The 26,029-nt window shown below is 43.3% G+C and overlaps 1 protein-coding gene across 1 annotated transcript in view; it reads right to left on the reverse strand.

Moving 5' to 3' along the window:
* pxylp1 (2-phosphoxylose phosphatase 1) overlaps window positions 1-11,675 on the reverse strand; it is a gene marked incomplete at its 5' end in the record, with an annotated part of 16,413 nt that extends 4,738 nt beyond the window's left edge. The window contains 4 exon segments of the mRNA XM_079272000.1: window positions 2,680-2,806; window positions 4,305-4,493; window positions 11,554-11,657; window positions 11,659-11,675. Of these exon segments, the coding sequence (XP_079128126.1) occupies window positions 2,680-2,806; window positions 4,305-4,493; window positions 11,554-11,657; window positions 11,659-11,675 (437 nt within the window).
* Between the last annotated feature and the right edge of the window lie 14,354 nt (window positions 11,676-26,029).

Below are 26,029 nucleotides of genomic sequence, written 5' to 3' on the forward strand. Positions count from 1 at the left end.
GAGAGCCTCCAGCTCACGGCTGTGTGAGGCTGTACTGGAGCACGGCGGTGTGTCGAGCTCAATGCTAACCTCAGCATGCCTCACAGGAAGGTTGTTTCCATCCACTGGCTTTTATGTGCATTTTTTTATTTGCACCTAAAACATACATTGAAAAAAAACCTGAGTGGAAGCGCCGAAAGTGAGTGCAGGAACCTCAAGATATTGCAGAAAACGTTACGCTTAGCTGAGGTGGGAAAAGTTAATGGACAAAAACGCAAACTAGCCGACTTGTCTAAAAGTAAGAAAACACCCAGAAAACAGTCCCGGTGGTCTTAGAAGAGTTCTGTTGCATCCAGGCGGCAACCTCCGGTTCACCTGAGTGAAGTCGATGTGGAAGTGTCTTAAAGCTGCATTCTCTCTAGTGTCCACCAGGGGGCGACTCCTCTGGTTGTATAGAAGTCTATGAGAAAATGACTCTACTTCTCTCTTGATTTATTCCCTCAGTAAACATTGTAAACATGAGTTTATGTCTCAATCTCTAGTTTCAAGTCTTCTTCAATACAGCATGATGTTCATTTAGTACATTATGGTCCATTTAGAGTCACACAGACCATAAAGCAGGGGATGCTTTAGGGCGGGGCTACACAGTGATTGACAGGTCGCAGAGCCGTATACAGCGTCTCTACGTCACTCCTCCACATTCCAAATATGGTCACTTCTGTTCATTAAGCGGCGGCTCTCCAGAGCAACAGCTGAGACAGCATGTCAATATGTAAATCAGTGCTTTGCTCGTACATCTAGTCAAGAGTCCGTTCCATTTCTGTTCACTTCTGTACGGCCACCGACCTCCATCATAAGAGGCTTGTGTGCTGGATGACCTACTTCCAGCTGGAGTTCAAAGATCAAAGGGTGTCTGACGACATCCACCAGTGAGATGTACGCAGCAGATCATCTGCGTCCTACTGTAGCGGCCTGAAATGTCACCGTGCCAGCTCTAAAGATTACAGCTCCGTCCAGATGTGCAAAGCAGATGTGGCTGCGGGGAAAAGCTTTGTGCTAAATTAAGTCATTGGCTAAATCTGAACTCAGGTACACAGCCTGCCCCCAAAGAAAGAGGATTGGAATTGACCATATGGCCTAAATAAATCATCTGAGAGGATGTGTGTGCACGCATCAAAACCCATCTGACTGAACTAAAAATATTCCGGATTCAAAAATAGCAGTTTGCTATCACAGCAGGTGTGTATCCACACGAGGAGCTTTGCATACATTTCAGGTAATGACTGTGTGGGTGTGAAAAGTGCTGATTTCAGACTTCTTCTGAAGCTCAGGAGTGTACAGAGAGCACACGCTGGCTTTTAATAACCTCCCATCAGGAGCTCTCATCCGGCCCTCTTGAAAAGAGCAGCGGCGCCAGACTGCCAACAGTAAAGGAGAGCAAGGGAGGAACAATGAGACAGAAGAGACCACGACAGCATCATGAATGATAGAAGATAGCAATTTAAAAATTTGAGCTTGTGTGTATTTTCCATCTCGTTCTGCAAGAGCAGAGCTCGGCGTGCACGTTGCTCGAATCGAGCTCGCTTTCTGACAGTTTGCTGCTGGAGGACATGAGAAGCTCTCGTGGTGGTAATTGGTGTCTCGCTCTCTCCCACTTGTTCGGCTTCACAAAGAGGAAGCCGTCTTAAATCCCGGTGGTACTCTGTGCCCTTAACTCTGACCCGGATTAACTGAAACCGTGGGAATAAACCCATGCTCCTCATTAGGCTTCTCTCACTTCATTTATTTACTTAATTTTAGCTTTAACTAAATAAATCACGAAATTAAAAGCATAATTGGGCAAAACGCCATGAACACCTTGATATATAAGGCAATTAAATGTAAAAATACCACAAGTTGTTGTTTCATTATGTTGTTTGTTTGCCGTTTGTAGCGAATGTTTTTATTACATTTTCAAGGATGTCGTTTATCATCTCGCACCCTACAGACCCCGTGGACGACGCATTCAAATTAGCTTCAAGGCTAACCGTGGGCCTGGGAAATAAACGAAGAAATGAAGTTAAACGATGGCATCGACATGGTATCGCCCAGCAATTGAACACTACAACCTTCACAATAGTGGATTTTTTTACAGGGTGATTTAATTTGGATTGCATCATACTGAATAGGAATTGATGAACGTGCAGTGTTGCAATCATAGACCGTCTTTAAGAAGTGGACGTAGTCATCGTGACGTCACCCATTAGTTTGTGGTTGTGCGCCATCTTGACTTTTTTGCAACCGATGAATGGAAATGACCATATTTGGAATGCGGGCGAGTTACGTAGAGACGCTGTATATGTCTCTGGTAACGCCAACGACCTGTCAATCACAGTAAGCCCCGCCCTAAAGCATCCCCTGCTTTATGGTCTGTGTGGCTCTAAATGGACCATAATGTACTCAATGAACATCATGCTGTATTGAAGAAGACTTGAAACTGGAGATTGAGACATAAACTCATGTTTACAATGTTTACTGAGGTAATAAATCAAGAGAGAAGTAGAGTCATTTTCTCATAGACTTCTATACAACCAGAGGAGTCGCCCCCTGGTGGACATTAGAGAGAATGCAGTTTAAGACACCTCCTTTTTTCCATTTGTTTAGAATAATGTCATTGTAGATGTAGAGGCGTTATAATGTTTGTAGGGAACGTGCGTGTACCTGTTGGTGGACAGGGTGCAGTCGATGGCGGGGCGTTTGGTCTTGGGGATGTAGTAGAGGGGGTAGCGGTCACCGTGGCGGATCATCACCTGGACAGACAGCAGCTTGTAGTCAGCAGGACTGTGACCTGTCAGAGGAGACTCATCAGCTGTCTTCATTGTTTTCAATGTAACAAGTAGTGTCAATAACAAAGCAAATGGTTTTTCTATGACTTACAAAAACGCGGTTTCACTTTTCTTATGAATCAATAAATAGTGAGACGTGTGTGAGAAAGACAAGAAATGATGCAACTGCAACCTCAAGAGATATTACAGATGTTACCTTACAGACAAAGGTCAAAATCACTGATTCGTGCATATAAAGATGAGTATTTAAAGTTGCTTAATCAATAATTTGATATCACCAATGGCTCAAATGACTTGAGGGTAATGTGAAAGGTATCGCTCATGATGACGAACTTAACAGACAGTCTGTACTTTCAGTTCTACAGAGCTTCTTGAATGTTTTTCAGCTTATTGTTTGAGTTTTATGATCCGTAACTTCACTGTTTTGGTTCTTATCACTCTCATCGGTGTCGTTTTGAGACTCGGCAGGCAGATATTTTCCGTGCTGAAGCTCTGATGAACCCATTGTACACCCCAGCCTGCAGACTGACGGACAAAGTTAGCGACTACCCAGTAACATGGCAGCGCATTTAGCAGCTTAAGCCAAACACATTTCTCAGGAGATGGTGGAGATCAAGACGGAGCTAAAAAGGCGAGTGAATATTGGACTTAGACTTCAGCAACACCCCTCAAAATGAATGCTCATGTTTGCTGACAGGTTAGCTGTAAACACCCGTTAGAGCGTAGCATGCCAGAGTTGTCGATCGCTTGTTTCCGCCACCCCAAAATATGACCACGGCCTAATTCTACGAGTAACTATAAATCCAGTAACTTAGGAGCTCCACCAAAGAGCAAATGTTGATTTAACAGATCAAACAAATCCACAGCAGCAGCACGATAAATAAATGAGTTTGCTGAGTGCAACAGAATGGGCTGTGGACTGCGAGTGTGTGTTTAACAGTAATTTAAGACGATAAGAGGAACCAGGACACTTTGAAAATGATCGCGCCGCAGAGACAATACCATCACCTGAACAAGAAACGTTATTCCCCGATTGATTTTCAATAACTTCTAATCTAAATCTAAATCTAAAAGATGGATTTTACGTCTTCGGAGCCAGATTCAATTAGCGCCGGCCGGTACGACTTGTCTTCGGTGGTGACGGATGTTTGTATGATCGCCCTGAGGCGGCGCTGACTTTTCAATTCGTGGGGGGGAAAAAAGAAACTGTGCTGATGACAGGAAGCACTGCAGCATTATGGATGACGCAATCGAGTGGAAATGACTTTCGCACAATTAACACAACCCTCGAGTCCCGACACACTAAATCTGACATTATGACTACATTAAGCATTTATGAGCTGTCCGTCATTCTGGGTGATTCTACCGAATCAGCGATGCTGTGACGCCAAATTGGAAAGAATGAACAAAGTTTATTGCCTATGACCCGTTACGATTTACGTCTTCCAGAAACACAAACTTGTATTGAAAAGACTGTTTGTGTCGGTGTTGAGGTCTCACCCTCCCAGGCCTGTTCGGTGCGGTTGGGAGTGTTGCAGTAGCTGTAAGCCTCGGATATGGGGTTGGGCTCCTCGGTGTGAGGCATCGGGAACACTCTCTTACGGCTCTTCCCCAGAGCCATCCCAACACCTCCATCTGCCACCTGGAAGGGCCGCTCCTCCAGTATGGGAGCGATGGGGATCAGGTTCACTGCAGGGAAAAGAGAATACAAAGAAAGTGGGGGAAAAAAGGGGGATGAAGAGTGGAGGTCAAATAAAAGAGGACCGAGAAAAACAAGACTCGCGCCAGCCTCAGCAGCTGCATCATTCCAATATCATGACATCATGCAAAGATCAATGCGTTTGTGTCCAAACCACAGTGCTGAGGACCAATCAGAGTCCTGTGAGGAGCTACAGGCGTGGCTTACGTGTGTGACACTCGACACGGAGAGGCAACGGTTTGTTCCAAACAACAATGGCGGCTCCTGTAGAGGTTAGCGTAGATGCCGCGTAGAACACTGGAGGCTTTTCCTGTTGGAAAAGATCCTTTTCACTCTTCTCCCGACTGGCTTCGGTAAGAGTCTGATTGACAGATTGACACCAGATAAACAGTCAGCTGATCACCATTAGGGTACATCGTCTGGGGACAATGAATGCCTGAACAAAACATCAATCCATCCCACAGATGTTGAGATACTTGAGTGACCACTTTGAACTGATGATGGCACCAGATGAAAAGGCAAGGAATCACCAAAGGCATCTGGATTCATCCTCTGGAGACCATGCCAAATGTCACGGCAATCCAACTTAATGACGGCGCTAAAGGAAAAGTCTGAGATTTCATTATTTGGGAACCATGAACAAAGTTTCATGGCAATCCCATAGATTCTTTGAGATTTTTCAGTTTGAAACAAAGCGGTGAGCCGACTGACGGACCAACATCTCCATCATTGAGCCATGTTGTTAACTGACAATGTAAAATATCTAAAACCTGCTAAATGTAGAGATTCAAGAGGGATTTACAGGCAACAACTTCTTAACGGGACCAAGAAAAGTCCAAAGGCCGACTGACAACGCAGTGAAAGAGTGCCTAAAATTAAGAAAACCAATTCAACTGTAGCTCATCTCCATGTCAACAGCTCTGTACCCCAAAGCCCCTCACTGCTTCCAGTACGTTGCCTGGACACCAATGACCTGTGACCCCCGGCAGAAATGCTCCAATAAGAGCAGAGATGTCGTGGGAACTGGAAGGCCGATTCACAAAGATCCAACTCCCAAGAAAAAACGAGTTGAACCCGTACGGCCCTTTGGCAGGCGCCTGCATCCCATCATCCAGCACAAAGACCTCATGGTTTATCGTCCCCATAACAACCCTCAGATTTAACTCATCTACACAAGTGTAGAAAATTATCAACAGATTAATCAATGCTGAAAGTAATATTTTTTGGCAGCCCGAAAACTGTGATTGCGTCACATAATCGGCCAACATGGAGCACCGGGAACTATCATACCAAACCTCAACAACATGCATTGTTCTGCAAAATGGAACATATTGCTTTTGGAATTTTTGAAAGCAAAGCAGCCGTCTGACTGTCGGCCCGGCACCATCTTTCTACAGGATGCAGACTTTCACAAATCTCACTCATCTCTCTTCAACAGCGAGACTTTATCGTATCGCCTCATCTGAACACAAGCTGCTGAAAAGGCTACGCAAAAAGGTACTCAACACTTTCATTCTTATTGTCTTGTAAGACAAGTTGATAAATACTGGACAAAAGGATCTTCATAAAACATCTAAGAATAGTTCAAGGGATTGAGGAGGATAAACTTCTCAATCGACACCGGGCACAAAAGCCTTTTCTCAAGTCAGAACCAGGACTAAAGTTAAATAAGTGGTGAAATTGACGTGAAGATCTTCTCTACCTCTCGTTGGAGAGTGGTAACGTCTTCATCAAAACATTGTAGATCTTCTATAAAAAGCTTTTTCTGCATGAACTCACCGCTGACGAGGAAGAGGAGAAGGTGTGCGGCGACGGCGGAGACCATTTTAGACGACTGCTCGGTCCGGCCACGCAACACTGGAGCTCATTCATACCACAACCTGTCCCCCTCTTACAGTCTGTGCCTCATACACTGACACCGCCCACTGCGAGCTACCCATCCACACACACACACACACACACACACACGCTAGCCAAACTTTTTGGAGGCCAGCTCAGCCAGTCACCTACACAATGGGGCTTTTGTAACCCACGGCAACGGCGCAGAGAGCTCACTGTAGCGCGCACACACACACACACACACACACACCTGCACAGCTTAATTTCTACCTGAAGGAAAAAGCAAAGAGGCTGCTCACCGCCGCAAAAATGCGAACACACACACACCCTCGAAAGTGGTTTGGCCTGAAATGAAAGACTCCACTTCCCGGACTATGCTGTGCCGGCAGCACTGTGCACCAAAACCTAGTGGAGCAGCTGGAACGAATATTGACACAGGATAGGAACTGTGTGTGTGTGTGTGTGTGTGTGTGTGTGTGTGTGGACATGGCAACCTGCAGTGGTCCATCATAAATCGACCTTCAAGGTCTCAAATGACAGATTGCTCACGTCGCTATTTCTGCCAAGATAAGAATCTCACTTTATATCTCTTTCTCACACGGAACTATTTACGACTGGAGGAGGCGGAGCTATGCAGCCCGATAAACAATCCGCAGGGACACAAACCGTATCCCAGCGCAGATTAACATTCGGCTCGGCACATATCATTGAGCACTAGCGCTTGGCAATGGAGCGACAGCTAGGGATGAACTGATAAGACCCCTGGCTGCCCCCGTGCTGATCCGCACCCTTGAACACGGAGTCTCTTCTGCCCACAGCGAGGGCGATCTGAAGTTACATTTTATTTAAAGTGGCGCGGTGGATCAGCGGTTAGCAGCATCACCTCCTAGCAGAGTCTAAAGCCATGCTGGCGGCTCTGTGAAGCTGTACTCATTGCTCACATCAGCACACCAACATGCTAACATAATGCTAGCATGCTCATTTTGAGCTGCTATGTTTATGATTGAAGTACAGCCGAGGCTCTTGGTAGAGTCCTGAGCTTCGCAGGTATTTGGCCAAATTACAATGTTGACCTAATGATGGCGCTAAATCATCTTCGTCGTCTGGGGACCATGAATGTGTGGAGCAAAAGAAAAATGTGGCTCCGTTCCCCAGTCAGAAAACAGTCAAGTTACATTTTACTGGTAAAATACAGCAAACACTGCAACAAACCAACGTTTCAGGCTGAAAAATAAGTCGTTCTTTTTGTGAAACCGTCTGACCTGCTTTAGACTGATCTAAGAGCAAAATGAACGCAGGCCTTTTGTGAACACATATCCAGATGTCAGCGCTGCCGTCTCTTGTCTGAGAGCCCGGCCTCCTCTGGCAGCAGTGGGGCAATTAAACAGTGGCTGCAGACACTGGAGACGGTAAGAATGGGAGGAATGTGGAGGAAGGAATCTGCAAAGTGCTTGGAGCTCTGCCTATTTGACACTTAACAACGCTTGTTGGTGGCTTAACGTTTTGGGGGGAAAAAAAGCTACAAAAGCCGGTGCTGAGACATTTTCACCGCTATCAAACTGCCCGGACATTTATCTCGACTATTTACGGTCTTTAAGTGTAAACTTGTGTCTCTCGTCTCCCTCAAACAAGCATTGACTCTATTCCAGCTCATTGTCCCCGGTGGTTAAACCGCGCTCATCGCTCACGGGCAACCTACCTTTCCATCTTTCCTTATATCCTCCCATGACGTCCCCCCTCCTCACTGTGAACCTACCAGCACTCCTGGAGCACTTAACTCCCATCAAGCGCTGCTTTGCCTCTCCCCTCGCTGCTGCTAACGTCTCAAAATAGTCCCCCCCCCTTTCCTGTGCCTTACAGCAGTTGCCCTCGCTGTCGTCACTTCCCCTTCTGGGAGTCCCCAGTGTGTCAATCAGCGCGCCCATCGCGGCCCTTTGGGTGCCACGTTAGCGGTCATTCACAGTTTTAATTTGAGGTAGCCTGGAGCCAGAGAGGGGCATTTACTCCTCCAGCGATCGTCGGCCCGTCGCTCAGTCTCTCACGGTAACGGCCGACAAGCGGGCCGAGACAGACGACGTTGCAGAGATACAAAACTACGGACTGATATGCAGGCAGAAGATGATTTAAAAAAAAAGAATGAACGTGGAACAAAAGCAGAAGCTGACCATGTGTTAAACATGAGGAGAAACTCCAACACGCTTTCTCGTGGGTAAAGGCTCAAATCCTTCTCTACAGCGTATGCGATGAATAAATGATGACAGCAGCTTTTCTCCAGCCGTATTACGGGTGAAAAAATAAACGTATTTTTAAAAATAAATGAAGAAAAAAAAACAGGAGTTCGGACTTGTATGCAAAACAGTTCTTTCATCTTTGCGTCCTCCTACGCCTCAGAGTTTGCAAGAGGAGGAGATTACAGGACGGGAGATGAGTTGGGTTTGATACACTGAAAAAAAAAAAGACTTTTTGGCCCTGTAATTATTACCTCGATTATTTTTGTAAATTTTACAAGAAATTATCATTCCAGTGCTTTTACTTTAAAATATCACCTTTTATTTAATGTGTTACTTGGTGTTTGTTTGTAATTATGTATCCTCATTTTTACAAGTACATTGTAATCATTCACACTCAGTAATATCTACTAAACTACTGTATTGAATGCACTACCTGACACAACAAAGTAAATTGTACTTTGGGTAATACGAGTGAAACCTGGCAACATATAGCGTCATGGTGACTTGTTTATGTGGGGATAAAACATGCTATCGATATGAAGATTTAAGCCAAATTCAGATTTAATGTTGTGTGTTCATGTTTTAACATAATTTCTCTATATATTTCACAGAATATTAAAGGACGTTCACGCTCAGCAAGTTGACATCAACAGTTGACGCAAGGTAAAATCAACTCAGTTAGTACCGTTATAGTTTAACTTGACAGATACATTTGAAGTCGTAGTTTGTGTTGCTGCTCAATAGTACATTATTCTGGCAGGACTACTGCATTAATGGTTTTAGCAAGTTACCTCATCTTGATCATGTTTTTTATTGTCTTTTGTTTCAGCTCAATGAGGAGTTCAGAAGAATAACCACAGTTCATCTGGAGCAAACCTTTTTGTCAAAATTGGACAATTGCACCACCAACTTTCTGGAGATACTTGTGACAAAGGGCGGAGTTGCAGGAACCAAAGACCCATGCTGGATTCACCCAGCCTTTAAACCCAGTAAAGTTTAGATATCATATATTAATATTATATAAAATTATGTTGGGCTCATATACACTGAGAATATATACATAATGACGCATTTTAACACATTCAATATTTTTGTTAGTTTCCCCCACTATTGTCCTTTTTTGAGAACGCATCAGACTCGAAGACATAAAAATGAACATGAGTAAATTTGAATTTCAAAGATGTCATTGAAGAGGACTATGCTCAACATGTCATGAAGATCCTTGTCATCCATGGAAATGCAACACAGAACGGCTTCACTCCTGACGATGTGTTCGTCGTCATCGAGGGAAAAGAGGTTCTTGATGACTGTCAAAGTGTGGCAAAGGCTTCTGCTCATGGGCTTCATCTGTGTATCTAAGTGTTGTCAAGCAATGCCCATCGTTTCTAATTAAAAGTGTTTGTTAAATGACTCAGCGTTTGTGTCCTTAAATTTGTTCTTGGCAGCACTGATTTAGAAATGTTTTGTCTGGCAATGCCAACCAGATTATATATGTTTGTGTTGGTGTGTGTCTGTCAGCAGTGACCTCTTTCACAGTTCACAAGTAAAGCTGCTGCAGTTTAAAAGAAGATCTTTCATGTTTTGTAGAAGCCTTATGTGAAGACAATTTTATTAAATAACAGTAGCCCAGTTTAGAAAATGCAACAGTCACATTTGAATAGTTGTGTAGAGAAGTAGTAGATAAAAGATATATTGTGTAAATATTACTTAATATTTCTCAACAGACAAAATAAAGAAAAGCTAGTTAAATATACATGAAACACCTAATTGATTTCTACTGGGGTTTTGTAATTAGATCCAAAGGTAGCCTGAGTAAAGATGACTATAAAAGGCTTCGTACATTTTATGTCTACGGGAGAAATTTGCAAGTAAAAGTTACTTGCATATTTTGGATAAAAACCAATTCTTACTAGTAAGTAAACTTAACTTGAGAATATCTGAGTAAAAATGACTCACAATTTCTGCGTGCAAATTGTTACCTAGCTTTTTTCAAGTAAATGTCACTTTTTTTCAGTGTAGCGAGGCATTAATAATAGCTGAAACAGCAGCCGCCTCCTCTCAGGCGGTCAAGCACACATTATTAGATCTAGCGGAGCAGGAGGGAGGCTTGGGAGGCAAGTGTGTATTTGGGGTCGCAAACGCCAGACAAGTATGAGTGAGAGCTTCGTTGCTCTTGCCATCTTTTTTTTTTTTACACCTCTTGATCTTGCGTGACATTTAAAGTAACAGAAAAGGCGAGTTTCTGGCAAACGTGCAGAAAAAATACTGTCGCATTCCCCCATAATCCTGTGTGTAGGAGAGAGTGTGATTTATGAGAGTCTAATCTTACATGCTTGTCCAGGCACAAGCTTACCAGCACCACAAACACTTCCACAGCACTCAGGGCTTTTTTGAGGGTTTTTTTAGGAATCCAACAATAAGTAGCTTAATCCTACACATTTGATATTATGCACATTTCCATTTGTACGTCACACCCCACCTGCTTCGTCACCCGCTGTTTTTCTAATCTCGCCTGCGAGGCTTGCAAATCACTTCCACTGCAGGAGAGGCCGTCTCCACTCGCCGAGCGCTGGTTTCCCTGCATTGACTGCGGCTGGCGAGGACACACCATCTAGACAATACCTACAGCAGAGGCTGAACAATGACCTGATGGGGGACAGACACGCAGAGGCTTTCCACAGCAGATCTGATCTCCCGAGGGTTTCAGAGCATCCAGAGTCCCGCTGCTGGTGCTGGATATTCATAGGAAGCCTGTAGAGGATTGAGCCTTTGTTTTGGTATGAATGGGCTCTCTTGAGCGGGAAGGCGATGAAAGGCCATGCATGCATGAACACAAACAAGCATTGCAGACAGAAGACCTGGGCAACTTTTCAAACGGAATAGTTTGTTTCACATTAAAATGTGAGCACTGGGCCGGGGCTTCGGAGAGAGAGAATGAATATGTAAAGGAGTCTGAGCTGAGCACAAACGGAGCACTTACAGAACTGGATGCTCAGGCTGATGATGGCCAGCGCCGCCCCGCCCAGCACCACCAGGAGGAAGAAGCGGTTACGAGCCAGCATCTTATCGTGCGATTGGTCCTCGTCCCTGTCCGTCAGCCATCCAGATCACGGCCCATCCCTGCAGTCTGGACACAAAAAACACGAGTGAGCTTACACAGCATTCCAAAGACTAAATAAGCAGAAGCTACTGCACAGTAGAACCCCATGTTCTCCGGGTTCTATGGGTCCTCAATGTAAAAGATTGGTAAGGGTTAGCTTCGCAGTTCAAGTTGCACAAGAACGAAGGGAGATGGACGTTTCAATTGTACACAATCTATTCAGCGACTGTGAAGATATCAATGTCGAAAGGCAAAACAAATTTGAAAAAGGACCTGAGTTATGAGACAAAACAGAGTGCAATGACTGAGTTATGAGAGAAAACAGAGTGCAATGACTGAGTTATGAGAGAAAAGGAGTGCAATGACTGAGTTATGAGAGAAAACAGAGTGCAATGACTGAGTTATGAGAGAAAACAGAGTGCAATGACTGAGTTATGGGAGAAAACAGAGTGCAATGACTGAGTTATGAGATAAAACAGAGTGCAATGACTGAGTTATGAGAGAAAAGGAGTGCAATGACTGAGTTATGAGAGAAAAGGAGTGCAATGACTGAGTTATGAGAGAAAAATGAGTGAAATGACTGAGTTATGGGAGAAAAAGGAGTGCAATGACTGAGTTATGAGAGAAAAAGGAGTGCAATGACTGAGTTATGGGAGAAAAAGGAGTGCAATGACTGAGTTATGAGAGAAAAAGGAGTGCAATGACTGAGTTATGGGAGAAAAAGGAGTGAAATGACTGAGTCATGGGAGAAAAAGGAGTGAAATGACTGAGTCATGGGAGAAAAAGGAGTGCAATGACTGAGTCATGAGAGAAAAAGGAGTGCAATGACTGAGTTATGGGAGAAAAAGGAGTGCAATGACTGAGTTATGGGAGAAAAAGGAGTGCAATGACTGAGTTATGGGAGAAAAAGGAGTGCAATGACTGAGTTATGGGAGAAAAAGGAGTGCAATGACTGAGTTATGAGAGAAAAAGGAGTGCAATGACTGAGTTATGAGAGAAAAAGGAGTGCAATGACTGAGTTATGAGAGAAAAAGGAGTGCAATGACTGAGTTATGAGAGAAAAAGGAGTGCAATGACTGAGTTATGGGAGAAAAAGGAGTGCAATGACTGAGTTATGAGAGAAAAAGGAGTGCAATGACTGAGTTATGGGAGAAAAAGGAGTGCAATGACTGAGTTATGGGAGAAAAGGAGTGCAATGACTGAGTCATGAGAGAAAAGGAGTGCAATGACTGAGTCATGAGAGAAAAGGAGTGCAATGACTGAGTTATGGGAGAAAAAGGAGTGCAGTGACTGAGTTATGGGAGAAAAAGGAGTGCAATGACTGAGTTATGAGAGAAAAAGGAGTGCAATGACTGAGTTATGAGAGAAAAAGGAGTGCAATGACTGAGTTATGAGAGAAAAAGGAGTGCAATGACTGAGTTATGGGAGAAAAAGGAGTGCAATGACTGAGTTATGGGAGAAAAGGAGTGCAATGACTGAGTTATGGGAGAAAAGGAGTGCAATGACTGAGTCATGAGAGAAAAGGAGTGCAATGACTGAGTCATGAGAGAAAAGGAGTGCAATGACTGAGTTATGGGAGAAAAAGGAGTGCAGTGACTGAGTTATGGGAGAAAAAGGAGTGCAATGACTGAGTTATGAGAGAAAAAGGAGTGCAATGACTGAGTTATGAGAGAAAAAGGAGTGCAATGACTGAGTTATGAGAGAAAAAGGAGTGCAATGACTGAGTTATGGGAGAAAAAGGAGTGCAATGACTGAGTTATGGGAGAAAAGGAGTGCAATGACTGAGTTATGGGAGAAAAGGAGTGCAATGACTGAGTTATGAGAGAAAAAGGAGTGCAATGACTGAGTTATGGGAGAAAAGGAGTGCAATGACTGAGTCATGAGAGAAAAGGAGTGCAATGACTGAGTTATGAGAGAAAAAGGAGTGCAATGACTGAGTTATGAGAGAAAAAGGAGTGCAATGACTGAGTCATGAGAGAAAAGGAGTGCAATGACTGAGTTATGAGAGAAAAAGGAGTGCAATGACTGAGTTATGAGAGAAAAAGGAGTGCAATGACTGAGTTATGGGAGAAAAAGGAGTGCAATGACTGAGTTATGGGAGAAAAGGAGTGCAATGACTGAGTTATGGGAGAAAAGGAGTGCAATGACTGAGTTATGAGAGAAAAAGGAGTGCAATGACTGAGTTATGGGAGAAAAGGAGTGCAATGACTGAGTCATGAGAGAAAAGGAGTGCAATGACTGAGTTATGAGAGAAAAAGGAGTGCAATGACTGAGTTATGAGAGAAAAAGGAGTGCAATGACTGAGTCATGAGAGAAAAGGAGTGCAATGACTGAGTTATGGGAGAAAAGGAGTGCAATGACTGAGTCATGAGAGAAAAGGAGTGCAATGACTGAGTTAAGAATTCATATATTGAAACCAAAATGATCAGCCATGATGAATGAAGACAATCATAGACTCCAGTGTCATATGTGCAGCACTGTAACAGCCTGTGCAGTTTTCCACAGTTGTTCGTTCCCATGTAAAGGCCGTGCATGTGCACATTTGGAAACCGTGCAGAGACATGGGGGATGGAAACAAACTAAAAGTGCAGTAAATGTAGCCTTACACAATAAACCCTATGATTACGAGGTCTAAAAATACCCCAAGCCCGCATCGAACCAAGGTACAGTAAAACGATGCTCCACGCCTCAAAACTCCAGTCAAAAAAGCTGCAATTTTAATGCTGAGTTCCTTATCACGAACAGTATAAACCAGTAAAACATCACATATAGCTATAAGAGAGACACTTGATGATTCGGCATACACATAACCAAACAATAAACACTTATTGAAATGAAATAACTTAAATACACACTTGCCACATCACAATTTATTTATCTCTCAGACTTGTTGCGCGAGTTGGATGTGCGACACTCGAGACGTGGAGCTGCGCTGATGATGCACGCGTGGAGCTTTTCGTATCTGCTCTTCACCGAGAGAGGAGCCAACCGAGTCAAGACATTTAAAACGAAGGACTTCAAACAACCGGACCGCGCGCTGCAGAAAGACGGCCGCACAAAACACCAGACGCGCGTGTGTCCGAACGTCATTGCACACAACAATAGGCTTTGTTCAAATGGTCCCCTACCTGCCGGAACCGAGAGGCAGACGACCGGGTTCAAGCACTTGAATCCAGCGCTTCGGTTTCTCTCCGGTGCGACCGACTGCCGAACAGAGCGACGGAGACCGGCGTCAAGTCGCGTGTAGTTTATACGCAGCTGCAGCACTTCCTGTGGCAACCTTTCAAAATAATTTAGCTGCTGCAACATGGGGTGGGGGGGGGGAACAACGTTTTATACGGATTACATTCAATTATTCAAGAATTCAAGGATCATTTAGTCTCTGATAGGCTGAGGAGAGAGGGGAGGAGGTGAGAGAGAAAAGGAAAGGAGAGGAGAGAGGAGAGAAGAAAGGAGAGAGGGAAGGAGAGAGGAGAGAGAGAGGGGGGGGGGTAAGTATCGCGAGGTTACGCCCTGAGTCCCGTCTGTCTCGCGTTGCCACCTCTCTGGTCCTGAATCCTCATTAGAGATGAGAGAGCAGGTACTGAAGAACAATTATTAAACATTAATAATCAACAAAAGAAGAAATTAGGACAAAGAAACTGAGGGATCTCACATTTGATTTTATATATATGTCTGTTTTGTTATTAGTGGTGTGATTCGGTTTGTAACTGTCTGTATCTATTTTTATGCTTCTTGGATAATAAATCCATTTGATTTTTACTTTAACCTGCTGTTGTGTTTTGGAGGCGATTGAGACAGCATGGCTGCAAGGGGGGGGGGGGGGGGGGGGGGGGCGATTTCTCCCTGTGTCCAGAAGTTGTGGCGTTAACAAATTATCAATAACAAGAAACAATGTTGCCAAAGAGAAAACAAAAGTAAACAATAACACTAAAATATGAACAGAACATTAACATATAATATTATACTTTGTATACATATTGCTTTTCAACTGGCACAATATATAACACAAAGTAGGAAAGAGTCAAAATAAAACTAAATATAAAGAATACAAATAATCAGAAAGGTCTAAAACAAACAAACAATGTCAACAAATAAACCGGTTCACTGTACATGTCATAAATATACAATATAAGTGATTAACAGTCAGAAGGACAGAGGAGGAGAGAGGAAAGGAGAGAGGAGATGAGAGAGGAGAGAGGGAAGGAGAGAGGAAAGAATGAAGGAGGTCTGTGGAGTTGTGCTGCCTCCTGCTGGAGGACAGATGTACTGCAGGAAGAGGAAATACTCAGTTATATAATATAACCGGCAACCTAGGACAATGGGGGAAGTAGTTGCGTGATTTTAACTCCACAACACAAGACTTTGGAGATGGATGGAAGGGGGCTGAACGTCACATACTCCTTACACCATAGCTGTTGAATGTCAGTACTGGATGTGGCATATATTTGAATTCAACCATCCAGACAGACATCCAACTTCACCAACCACAGACATTCCCAAACATCCATTGCACCTGGACAGAGATGTCCTAACCCATCTACAGAGAACAGAGACTTTTACACACAGCCAGCCAGGAGGTAAAAACAGAGATGGCATCCACCTGTTGATGTGTCACACCTGAAGGAGAACAAAAGACATCAGAGATATGTTGTACGAAGAGTCAGATGTATTTGCCAGGGACGACTTTGACATTGACTCTGACAAACTTCTGTTCTTTCTTTCATATTAGTCTTCCCTCCGGTTTCCACATTTTTTCCCTCTCACACACGGAGGGGGGGGAAGAGAGATGGAGAGGGAGAGGGGGAGAGGGAGAGCGACAGAGAGAGGGGGAAGAAAGAGAGGGGGGGACAGAGAGAGAGTTAGAGACAGAGAGAGAGACAGAGAGGGAGATGGAGAGAGAGTTAGAGACAGAGAGAGAGACAGAGAGGGAGATGGAGAGAGAGTTAGAGATGGAGAGAGAGAGAGACAGAGAGGGAGATGGAGAGAGAGTTAGAGATGGAGAGAGAGAGAGACAGAGAGGGAGATGGAGAGAGAGTTAGAGATGGAGAGAGAGGTAGGGGAAGTGGAGAGGGGGGGAGAGAGACAGTGGGAGGAGAGAGAGACACACACACAGAGGGAGAAACGGAGCGAGAGGGAGAGATAGACGGAGAGGAGGAGAGAGAGACACACACAGAGAGAGAGAGATGGAGAGAAACAGAGGGAGAGAGAGAGGGAGAGGGAGAGGGGGAGAGGGAGAGCGACAGAGAGAGGGGGAAGAAAGAGAGGGGGTGACAGAGAGAGAGTTAGAGACAGAGAGAGAGAGACAGAGAGGGAGATGGAGAGAGAGTTAGAGACAGAGAGAGAGAGAGAGACAGAGAGGGAGACACAGAGAGAGAGAGAGAGAGAGAGAGAGAGAGAGAGAGAGGAGGAGACACACACAGAGAGAGAGAGATGAGGAGACACAGAGAGAGAGAGAGAGCGAGAGAGGATGAGACACAGAGAGAGAGAGAGAGAGAGAGGGAGAGAGCGAGAGAGAGAGAGAGTGAGGAGACAGAGAGAGAGAGAGAGAGAGAGAGAGAGAGAGAGAGGAGACACAGAGAGAGAGAGAGAGGAGACACAGAGAGAGAGAGAGAGAGAGAGAGAGAGGGAGAGAGGGAGAGGAGGAGAGAGAGCGGTCTAACTAATCTAACCAATATCCTCCTTCATCAGTGGGCTCTCTGAGGAAGGGAGCTGTACATTAATGCAATAGAGGCTTCTTAGTTTGCTCATGGATGTGTTGCCATGGTGATTTTGCCAAACTTACTTCGTGGAACCGAAAAGCCTCACTTATGTAATCTTATCCTGAAAATGATCCGGCTAACTCAGTTAGCCGGGTACGAGGAACGGGGCCCAGGTGTATCAGCTGCAGGCCTAATGTTTGAGAACACCTCACAACTACAACTATGTCACATTGTGAACACAGAGGGCGCCATAGGACAGCCGTACAGCAGCAAACTAAATCGACTGGCCTGAACCCTGTCTGTTGTTTAGCATGAAATATAATATCTTAGGCATACATGCATGGTCGGGAGGGAAAGACATTCACACATTTGAACCGTTGGCTGATTGTAATCACACCTTACTAGCACTGCAGCCAATAACACAACAGATCGGTCCCTTCCACCTCAATTCATAGACGTTAAATAATGAACAACAGATATCATTACGTTCAAAGATGATGGGATGTTTTTAAAGAAAGGAAGCAGCTTGCTGTTTGGAGGAGGAAGGATTCCATACAAGCAATAATCTGCTGACTCTACACAAAGTAAGGAAGAGGAAGGTATGAAAGAGGAAGTATAGAATCCTTCAGGCATACTAAATGAACTCCTGGGTTGTGTTTGTCCTAACGTGGAGTCCAGTTTTCAGATGTTTTCCTTCTTCCTTTACAGACTGAATGTCACTGAGTCACTTTCACTTTTTAACAAAGTGTTTTAATCTCACATAGTTTTGTATTCACTGGAAAAGCAGATCCCACTCACTTCAGCTGTTGATTTTAAAGTCTTCCTTCTACGAATGAATTGTTGTGTTTCTGCACAACATTTCTGCAGAACATCCTCAGCAGGTTTGCTGCTGTGATATATTCAATATGTCCTGCTGATATCAGTGGGAAGCAATAGGACTCAAGTGCTCCACTTCTGGGGTTCTTTACTGAAGTATTCTAATATTTAAAATTTCTACTTCTACTCTTCAACATTTCAGAGGGACATATTTATACAGTATAATAACAAAATATAGTCTACTGGGCCCAAGAGAAAAATAGATGCAAAATGACCACAACGAGATGCAAAACATCTACAAAGGGATGCAAAACAACCAAATAGAGAAACAAAACCACCAAAAAGAGACAGAAAACGTCTTCAATGAGATGCAAAATGAACAAATAGAGTTTCAATCATCATTTTGATACTTTGTCAATCATTAAAAATCATCACCGGGTGTGAGTGTTTGATACTCAATGTTTATTCTGGTTGAAATGTTGCTTCAAAGCTCCTATATGTTATGTTTTTATGTGATTATAACATCTTGCTTATTATTCTGATGGGTTAAGTTTGTGTTTGTAGAAAAATATAATGCTGGCAAAAATGTGTGCATATATGGAGCCATACATGTCTGTATTTATCTCGATTCCACGAATTGTTTTCATGGAAGTTTATTTTATTAATACCTCTTGCAGTCTTTTGGTTTTTGCAAATGTGCATCTTTAAAGTCACGGTTGTGAAGATGAGACGACGAGCACAGAGTCAGGAACCCGATCCTCTCCAGACTCCTGCTGACGGGCCCGTAGCGCTGCCGTCTGGTTGCTGCTCATCAGTGTCACCCGCCTGCAGCACAGTCTGCTCATGTGGTTAGCAGAGAGCCACTGGGTTTACACATTCAGCCTCGCAGCCAGAACAAGACGAGGAGACGTGACTGGAAGACCGAGAGGAACCAACAGAACAACGCAGCGGGTCACACTCACACAAGTCCAGTCGAACATTTGTCAACCATCGTCTGCTGATGCGTACACGTCAGTCAATTCCCCACTGGATGTGTTGGTTTTCACTTGTATTCCAGTTTAACACATGTTATTCATATTCGTTGAATGATTTCTGACATCACTAGCAGGGGCAATTAGGTATGAGAGAGTTTTGACTGTGAAAAATAAATGGAAGAAAAATACAAACACTCTTTTACAGTTAAACTCGTTATTTATTTATTTATTTTTCAGGGACAATGCACACTAATCAACAGTTACACTGTAAGTGAGCCAGAGTTAGCCAGAGAGGCTAATTTCCATCTGCTGTCCCCGGCCAGATGTTTCAAGGCAGCCTAAAATAACAGAATCTCAAATTGAAACGGAGTTAAAATTCATAGAGAAACAGACAGCAACGTACAGACAAAACCGAACCACAGCAAAAGAAAAGTGTACGACATTAAAGCAGAGCAGACATAACAGGTTTCAGCATGCGTCACGCAGAACAGACCCACCTACAGGACAAGCACATGTAACACTGAAGCACTTCACATACACAAACAATGTAAAATAGCAACGCTGATCAAGACAAATGCACATATCGGCAAAACAAGCAGGCAGGACAGACAGCACATCAATACTGGCACACCTGATTGGCCACAAGCCATTTCCTGAAGTGATGCTTGAATGTTTGGTACGTGTTTTGTGTGCCTATGTGTGGTGGCACAGCATTCCACCAGTGAGCTGCCTTCACAGAGAATGTAGATTTACTGAACGAGCTTGACCTTGTGGAATGATACAATCACCTCTTGAAGCAGATCCAGTGAGTCTGCTGCTTTGAGCGCTTTGTTTAATAATAAAGAACTTGGCAGAGCAGGCCCTGTTATGCAACGGTAGTAATAAGCAGCTACACAGAGAGAATCACAGCTTAACTACCTTACTGTGCATTAGAGCATTAGAGCAGTGGTTGTACAGCGGATGGTTTTGGAAGCATGAAGAGGAAATTGGCTGGACTGGCTCATCAGTAGTTTGCACGCTATCCAGGGAACACCAGGCGAGACTGATTGTCACTCAGAACCACGAGGTTCCAGCGCTGCATGAGGGATGGGAATGTGTGGTGGTTAGCTGGTCCGTCTGTTTTACTTGTTTTTTAAAAGAGAGATTAGAATCAATAAAAATTCCTAAATATTTAAAACAGCTGGATTTAAAACATCCAGCCGTTACAGAGCAACGTTACCATTCATTGGAAGTGTATCCACCTCATGAATGTCCCATATTCACCCTCTTTTAGCTCTGATTTTGGTCTCCACCGCCTCCTAAAGGGCATATCTGGCTCTTTAGCTGCTACATGCTCCAGTGTTCACCAGCTAGCCGCTAACTGTGTCTGTCTGCCGCACAGCAGATGTGTGTGAAGTTGTGGACCGGACAGATTAACAATTTAGCTGAAACTCACTAGTTGCAAATTCAGGAGATCATTTCATTAAACTCTCTACAGGAAAGTGAATTCGAGTATTCAAAATGTCAAAGAGTTTCTTGAATTCTACGACCATTTTACTTCCTCTGTTGTCACCGACAACATTTGTTTTTAGTAAACTGATTTGACTTCAACAATATTCATCTTGATCAGAGTCAGAATCAGAAACGGTTTATCAATACTAAAAAACTGTTAAATATGAAAATGTACAATAAAATATGATAAACAAATGGAAGAGAGCTCTTGAAGGAGCAGAAACAACTCACAGCAGTGAGAGCTGCATGTTTTTCAATGTAAGTGACAAGTCACCCGATTTCTCATGTAACCACAAGGACTTCATCTCAGTCTTGTGGCTGTGATTCTATCGGCCCCGACGTGGTATTTGGTGCGTCTCTTGCATCCGCAGAACTTAACTTCGGTCAGTCTGTGATTACTGATGATTGAATCAGGCGTCCCAAAGGAAGCTCTCGGGCCTTCAGTGGATCATTGTGCATCCCCTCCTCCCTCTTTCTGCTCGAGTAATTTCTGAAGGTACGGCGGTCATGTGAGCCGAGCTGCTGAACGTGCAACCACTTAACTTCACCCTTTTTCCATCCAGTGCTAATTCTGTGTTGATATCATTTTGAGGGAATCCAAATCATGCTTGGCAGCCACGTGTGTGTGTGAACATCATGAGATTTCCATCAATACTAACAGCCTGCAGACTGCCTTGGTTCACACAATCACGAGTTTCATTGCCGTATGTGAATGTGAATGTGTGTGTGTGTGTGTGTGTGTGTCCAACTCAATATTTGCTGTGAAAACTGGATTTCATGAAATAAAAAATTGGAGAGTGCACGTAACGACGACGCCGCCGAAGGTAAAGTTCAATCTGACGAGAGGACGGAGTAAATGAGGAATTGGCTCCGGGTTGTAAAGTAAGGATGTCGGGGCACACGTGAGCGGAGCGTGTGTTTGTCTGTAATCACTGACAGCTGCACACATAAACCCTTTAGCCCTGGAACTGGTTAAAGTTTAACTGCCATTTTCCAAACACATTTCACTTGTTTTTCATTGCACTAGGTTGTTTCTCCTCACAGCCAAACACAAGAGTTCACGATTGACATATCATCCGTTTCGCATACGTACTTGGAAATAAACCTGCATAACACTAGCACACAATTATTGGTAAAAGTTTAGGAAGAGAAATATTGTTTTATTGACAAAGTCAAAGGGTCCAGTAGCCCAGATGGCCGATCAATGGTTGGCCATTGATTCTGTGTTGACCTACCACATGTTCCAGAAAATAATTTTAAAAGTCAGTTTTCTTTTTTCTTCCTCAGCATTTGTAACCATACAGTTCTCATATGAAATAGAACGATACAGATCACACATATTGTTTGTTAAAAATGTTGTACATTTTGCCATATATGTGATTTTGTATGTCTTGGTGCCTGCCCAAATTCATTCACTGAGTCCACTTAGCGATGGTGACATAATAATTACAAATTGACCAAAACAATAACAACCAGTGTGTCTTGGAAACAGGTATGCAAGCTACACAAAGTCGTCTCTTAATAAGGTGACTGTGACACATAGGACTTGCCAGGGATTACTTCACAGTGAGGGATTCCCCAAATCAATTCCCTTTATAAGGGAGCACCCTAATATGGTCGACACGCAGGGGACAGGAACCTCCATGTTTGACTCAAAGGGACGCACACCTTGAGAGTTGCAGGTTTACAGGTTTACAGCTGGCTCACTTTGTTCTTCTTATTTTGAAGCCAACGGAATTTGTATTATTTATTCCAGGAGGTTAGATATAGAGATACAAGCTCATTGACATATCAATAATAACCTGAAAATATTATGCAACAAAAACAAATTGAAGCTACTACAAGCTACTTTAATTCTGTCTTAATTTCTCCGGTCGATGTGCACAAAAGTAGCAGCGTTTCGGAGCACCAGAGACTCTTTAGACAACCTCTCATTTAACTGCAGCGGGGTCTGACGGTTTTCCCCGCGTAGTCCTGGTTCTGGTTCGACTGCAGGTCGAAGCTGCAGGTTTGTCCGCGGTGGGCTGGTCGCTGCCGGAGTCTGAGCTGAAGGAGTTTCTGGTGAATCTGCATCATTTGGTCTGATTTGGCGCTGAATCCGACCCGGTGGCACCGATGACAAGCATTAAGAATTACTTCATAGAAATAGCCAATCTTCTCTCTCATGGTCTCGTTTACTTATTGAGGTCATATCGAGGCATCAGTGTTAAATTGAGACTGTTTCATAACCAGCTAAAAGTTCCTCACAGTAACTTTAAGGCAAGAATCCGTAACTTTTGTGGAACAGTGACAACTGTGGCTACAAGTGACAATAATGCTCAATGTTAAAACAGACCTCATTGAACTGAATTATTCATCTCTGCTATACTGTAATGGTTAAAACGTGCTAACATTAGCCACATTGCAAGCATTGATGTTAAGCAGCAACAACAAACAATCTGTTCCTAAAAAGTACAGCCTGTCCACATCGCCCAAAACATGCTTTTGCTGCAAAGTTCTCGCCGTCGGTCTGTTTGTGCTCAGAGGCCACCCCAAAAGCCGACAGGAGGAATGTTTGCTCTCAAAGGTCAGACTAACATGTTATTTGACTATTTCCAGACGGACCTGCACAGAAGACACCGACATGTTGGCCAAAACAGACAACGAGCAAACCAAACAAAAATACATTTCCCTTTCGCCAACAGACGCCCACGGTTCCGTGTCCCCGGGGTTCATGTTGCCATTTCTCTCACAAATGACAACTTTCCCCAGTATTGCAAATTTGCAAATGGGTTTACACGGTCCAGTTTCAAGAGCTTGTGATAGTCATGCAGATTTTACAAGTAACTGGTGTAAAGGCCGATTTTTTTGGGAACTTGACCCACCAGGTAAGAGATTTTGGTAGAAGTGACACAACAGATCTCATTTGCTGTAAGTATGATGGAATGTCGCTGTCATCAAATGCCCAATGCTTCACTCCCAACACACAACCAACCTTTCTCCCTATTTCAAGTGCTCAAGACCACTTTTTCCAGAGGGTTTCTGAATAAAGAACTTGGCAGAGCAGGCCCTGTTATGCAACGGTAGTAATAAGCAGCTACACAGAGAGAATCACAGCTTAACTACCTTACTGTGCATTAGAGCATTAGAGCAGTGGTTGTACAGCGGATGGTTTTGGAAGCATGAAGAGGAAATTGGCTGGACTGGCTCATCAGTAGTTTGCACGCTATCCAGGGAACACCAGACGAGACTGATTGTCACTCAGAACCACGAGGTTCCAGCGCTGCATGAGGGATGGGAATGTGTGGTGGTTAGCTGGTCCGTCTGCCCACCATTTTGGTCCACACAAAAATATCTCAAGAGCTATATGGATAGCCATGAATGATCCCAACTGGCTTTTACGATCCCGATTTTTCTTTTGGCGCCACCAACAGATATACTTTTTTTTTTGGCTGTTGTCTCGATAACTATTGGATGGATTGCCATAGAATTTGGTACAGATATTCATGGTGCCCAGAGGATGGGTCTCAATGACTTTAATGACTTTCCATAATCAAGTCAGAATTTGTATTTGTCCAGTTCTTTGGTTTATTACAAAATAGACTTACCTACAAAGCAATTGGTCATCAACCTCAGCTGCACTCTGTGTTTAGTGTCAAAGGTTTAGTGCCGAGGTTGTAGGAGAACTACGGCGGCTGACGCAAAAAACACGGAAATGCGAAATGGCCCGATGTAGAGCCGGCGTTTTGTTTGTCCGTTCCGGGCTACTGTAGAAACATGGCGGCCGGCCCCGTGAAGAGGACCCGCTCCATATGGGTATAAACGGCTCATTCTGGGGTCACAAAAACTCAACAATTCTTCTTCTCAGGTGATCATACACAAAAGAAAACATACTTGTTAACATCAAATTCCATTTCTGCCAATAAACTCATTAAATGCTACACACTGTTACCTTTAATTAGCAAATATTATGCTTGGTAAGTATAACCTGATAAACTAGGGGGTGTTAGCATTTTTTACTTCGAGCATAGTAGCATCTTGATGTTAGCATTTAGCTCAAAGCACCACTACATTGTTTGCATGGCTGTAGACTCTCAGCTTTGTTACACCTCAAATCACAAGTAAATGTGTTTGTAATGAAGATAAAAATATGCAAAACACAAATACACTTTAGCATTTTGAAGCCAGTGGATATTGGATTCCAAGACAGGCAGCTGTGTGCAGTTTTCCTTTTAAAGTTAAATGCAATTATTGGGTTTAGATTTTATCTCCAAAAAAGGCCTATGCTACAAAAGGAAAAAGGCTTTCTGACTACAGAAGTCTGTTTCAGGGAGCAGTAGCTATAAAGTCGTTGTTCTGAGTTGAACTACTTGCTTAGTTTTGCTTTTTATGACTGTTTAATACAGATGAATGAACATGTCACGTGATGAACACGTGATAGTACTAGTCCAGCATTTATACGAGCAAAGAATCAGATTTGCCTGTGATACAGTCGGACAGACAGTAGCTAATGTTATTACATGAGAAAGTGTGGCACATGATCTGGCTGGGTCAAACTGCATCTGTAATTATGAAATTAAGTGGCGTATGGATTTTATTCTGCTACCCAAATTGGAAAACCTCATTTTCTGTGTACGTCTGAGTATCAAGTCTCAATTCAACTCACACACACACACACACACACAGATAATTTCCCATGCACAAAGAACCTCTGTATGAAACATTTGGGCCAAATATACCATATGGATTGAGGTCAAATCAGTATGTGGGTAGCAGAAAAAAATTCCCAGTGTCTAAATTCATCATATCTTGCATGTCAAACATAAGCTTAGGTGCTATTTAAAAGTAGCAACAATCGGCCCTTTCTTTTCAAAACGTTGTGATTTTAGTGGTGTTACATAACATGGGAGAGGCTAGTGCAAATATACATTTGTACCACGAGAGCAAACTCTGGGAAAGGTTACAGTAGTTCTGCATATGGGCCATGTGGCATGCACAAACTGTACTACTGGTTAATAGCACAATTCAGCTTTGTGATGAATATAAAATCTGCCTAATAGGAATGCTGATTGGTAAGTTATACTCAGCTTCCTGGAGCCTTGGGGCTTATCTTGAAGCAGTTTACATGTATTCGTTACTGGATACTGTAAATAATGATAAATTATAAAAGTGAATTTAGCATTAAGCTTTAGGCTGGAAATATGCTTCATGCAAACGATGGGTTTCCCTTCAATGGGCTACCACAGTCACATTAACTACAATATACTATATATTATATATACTATATATATATACATATATACATATATATATATATATGTATATATATATATATGTATATATATATATATGTATATATATATATATATATATATATATATATATATATATATA

Source organism: Melanostigma gelatinosum, assembly GCF_949748355.1.
Source record: "Melanostigma gelatinosum genome assembly, chromosome: 7".
Taxonomy (NCBI): domain Eukaryota; kingdom Metazoa; phylum Chordata; class Actinopteri; order Perciformes; family Zoarcidae; genus Melanostigma; species Melanostigma gelatinosum.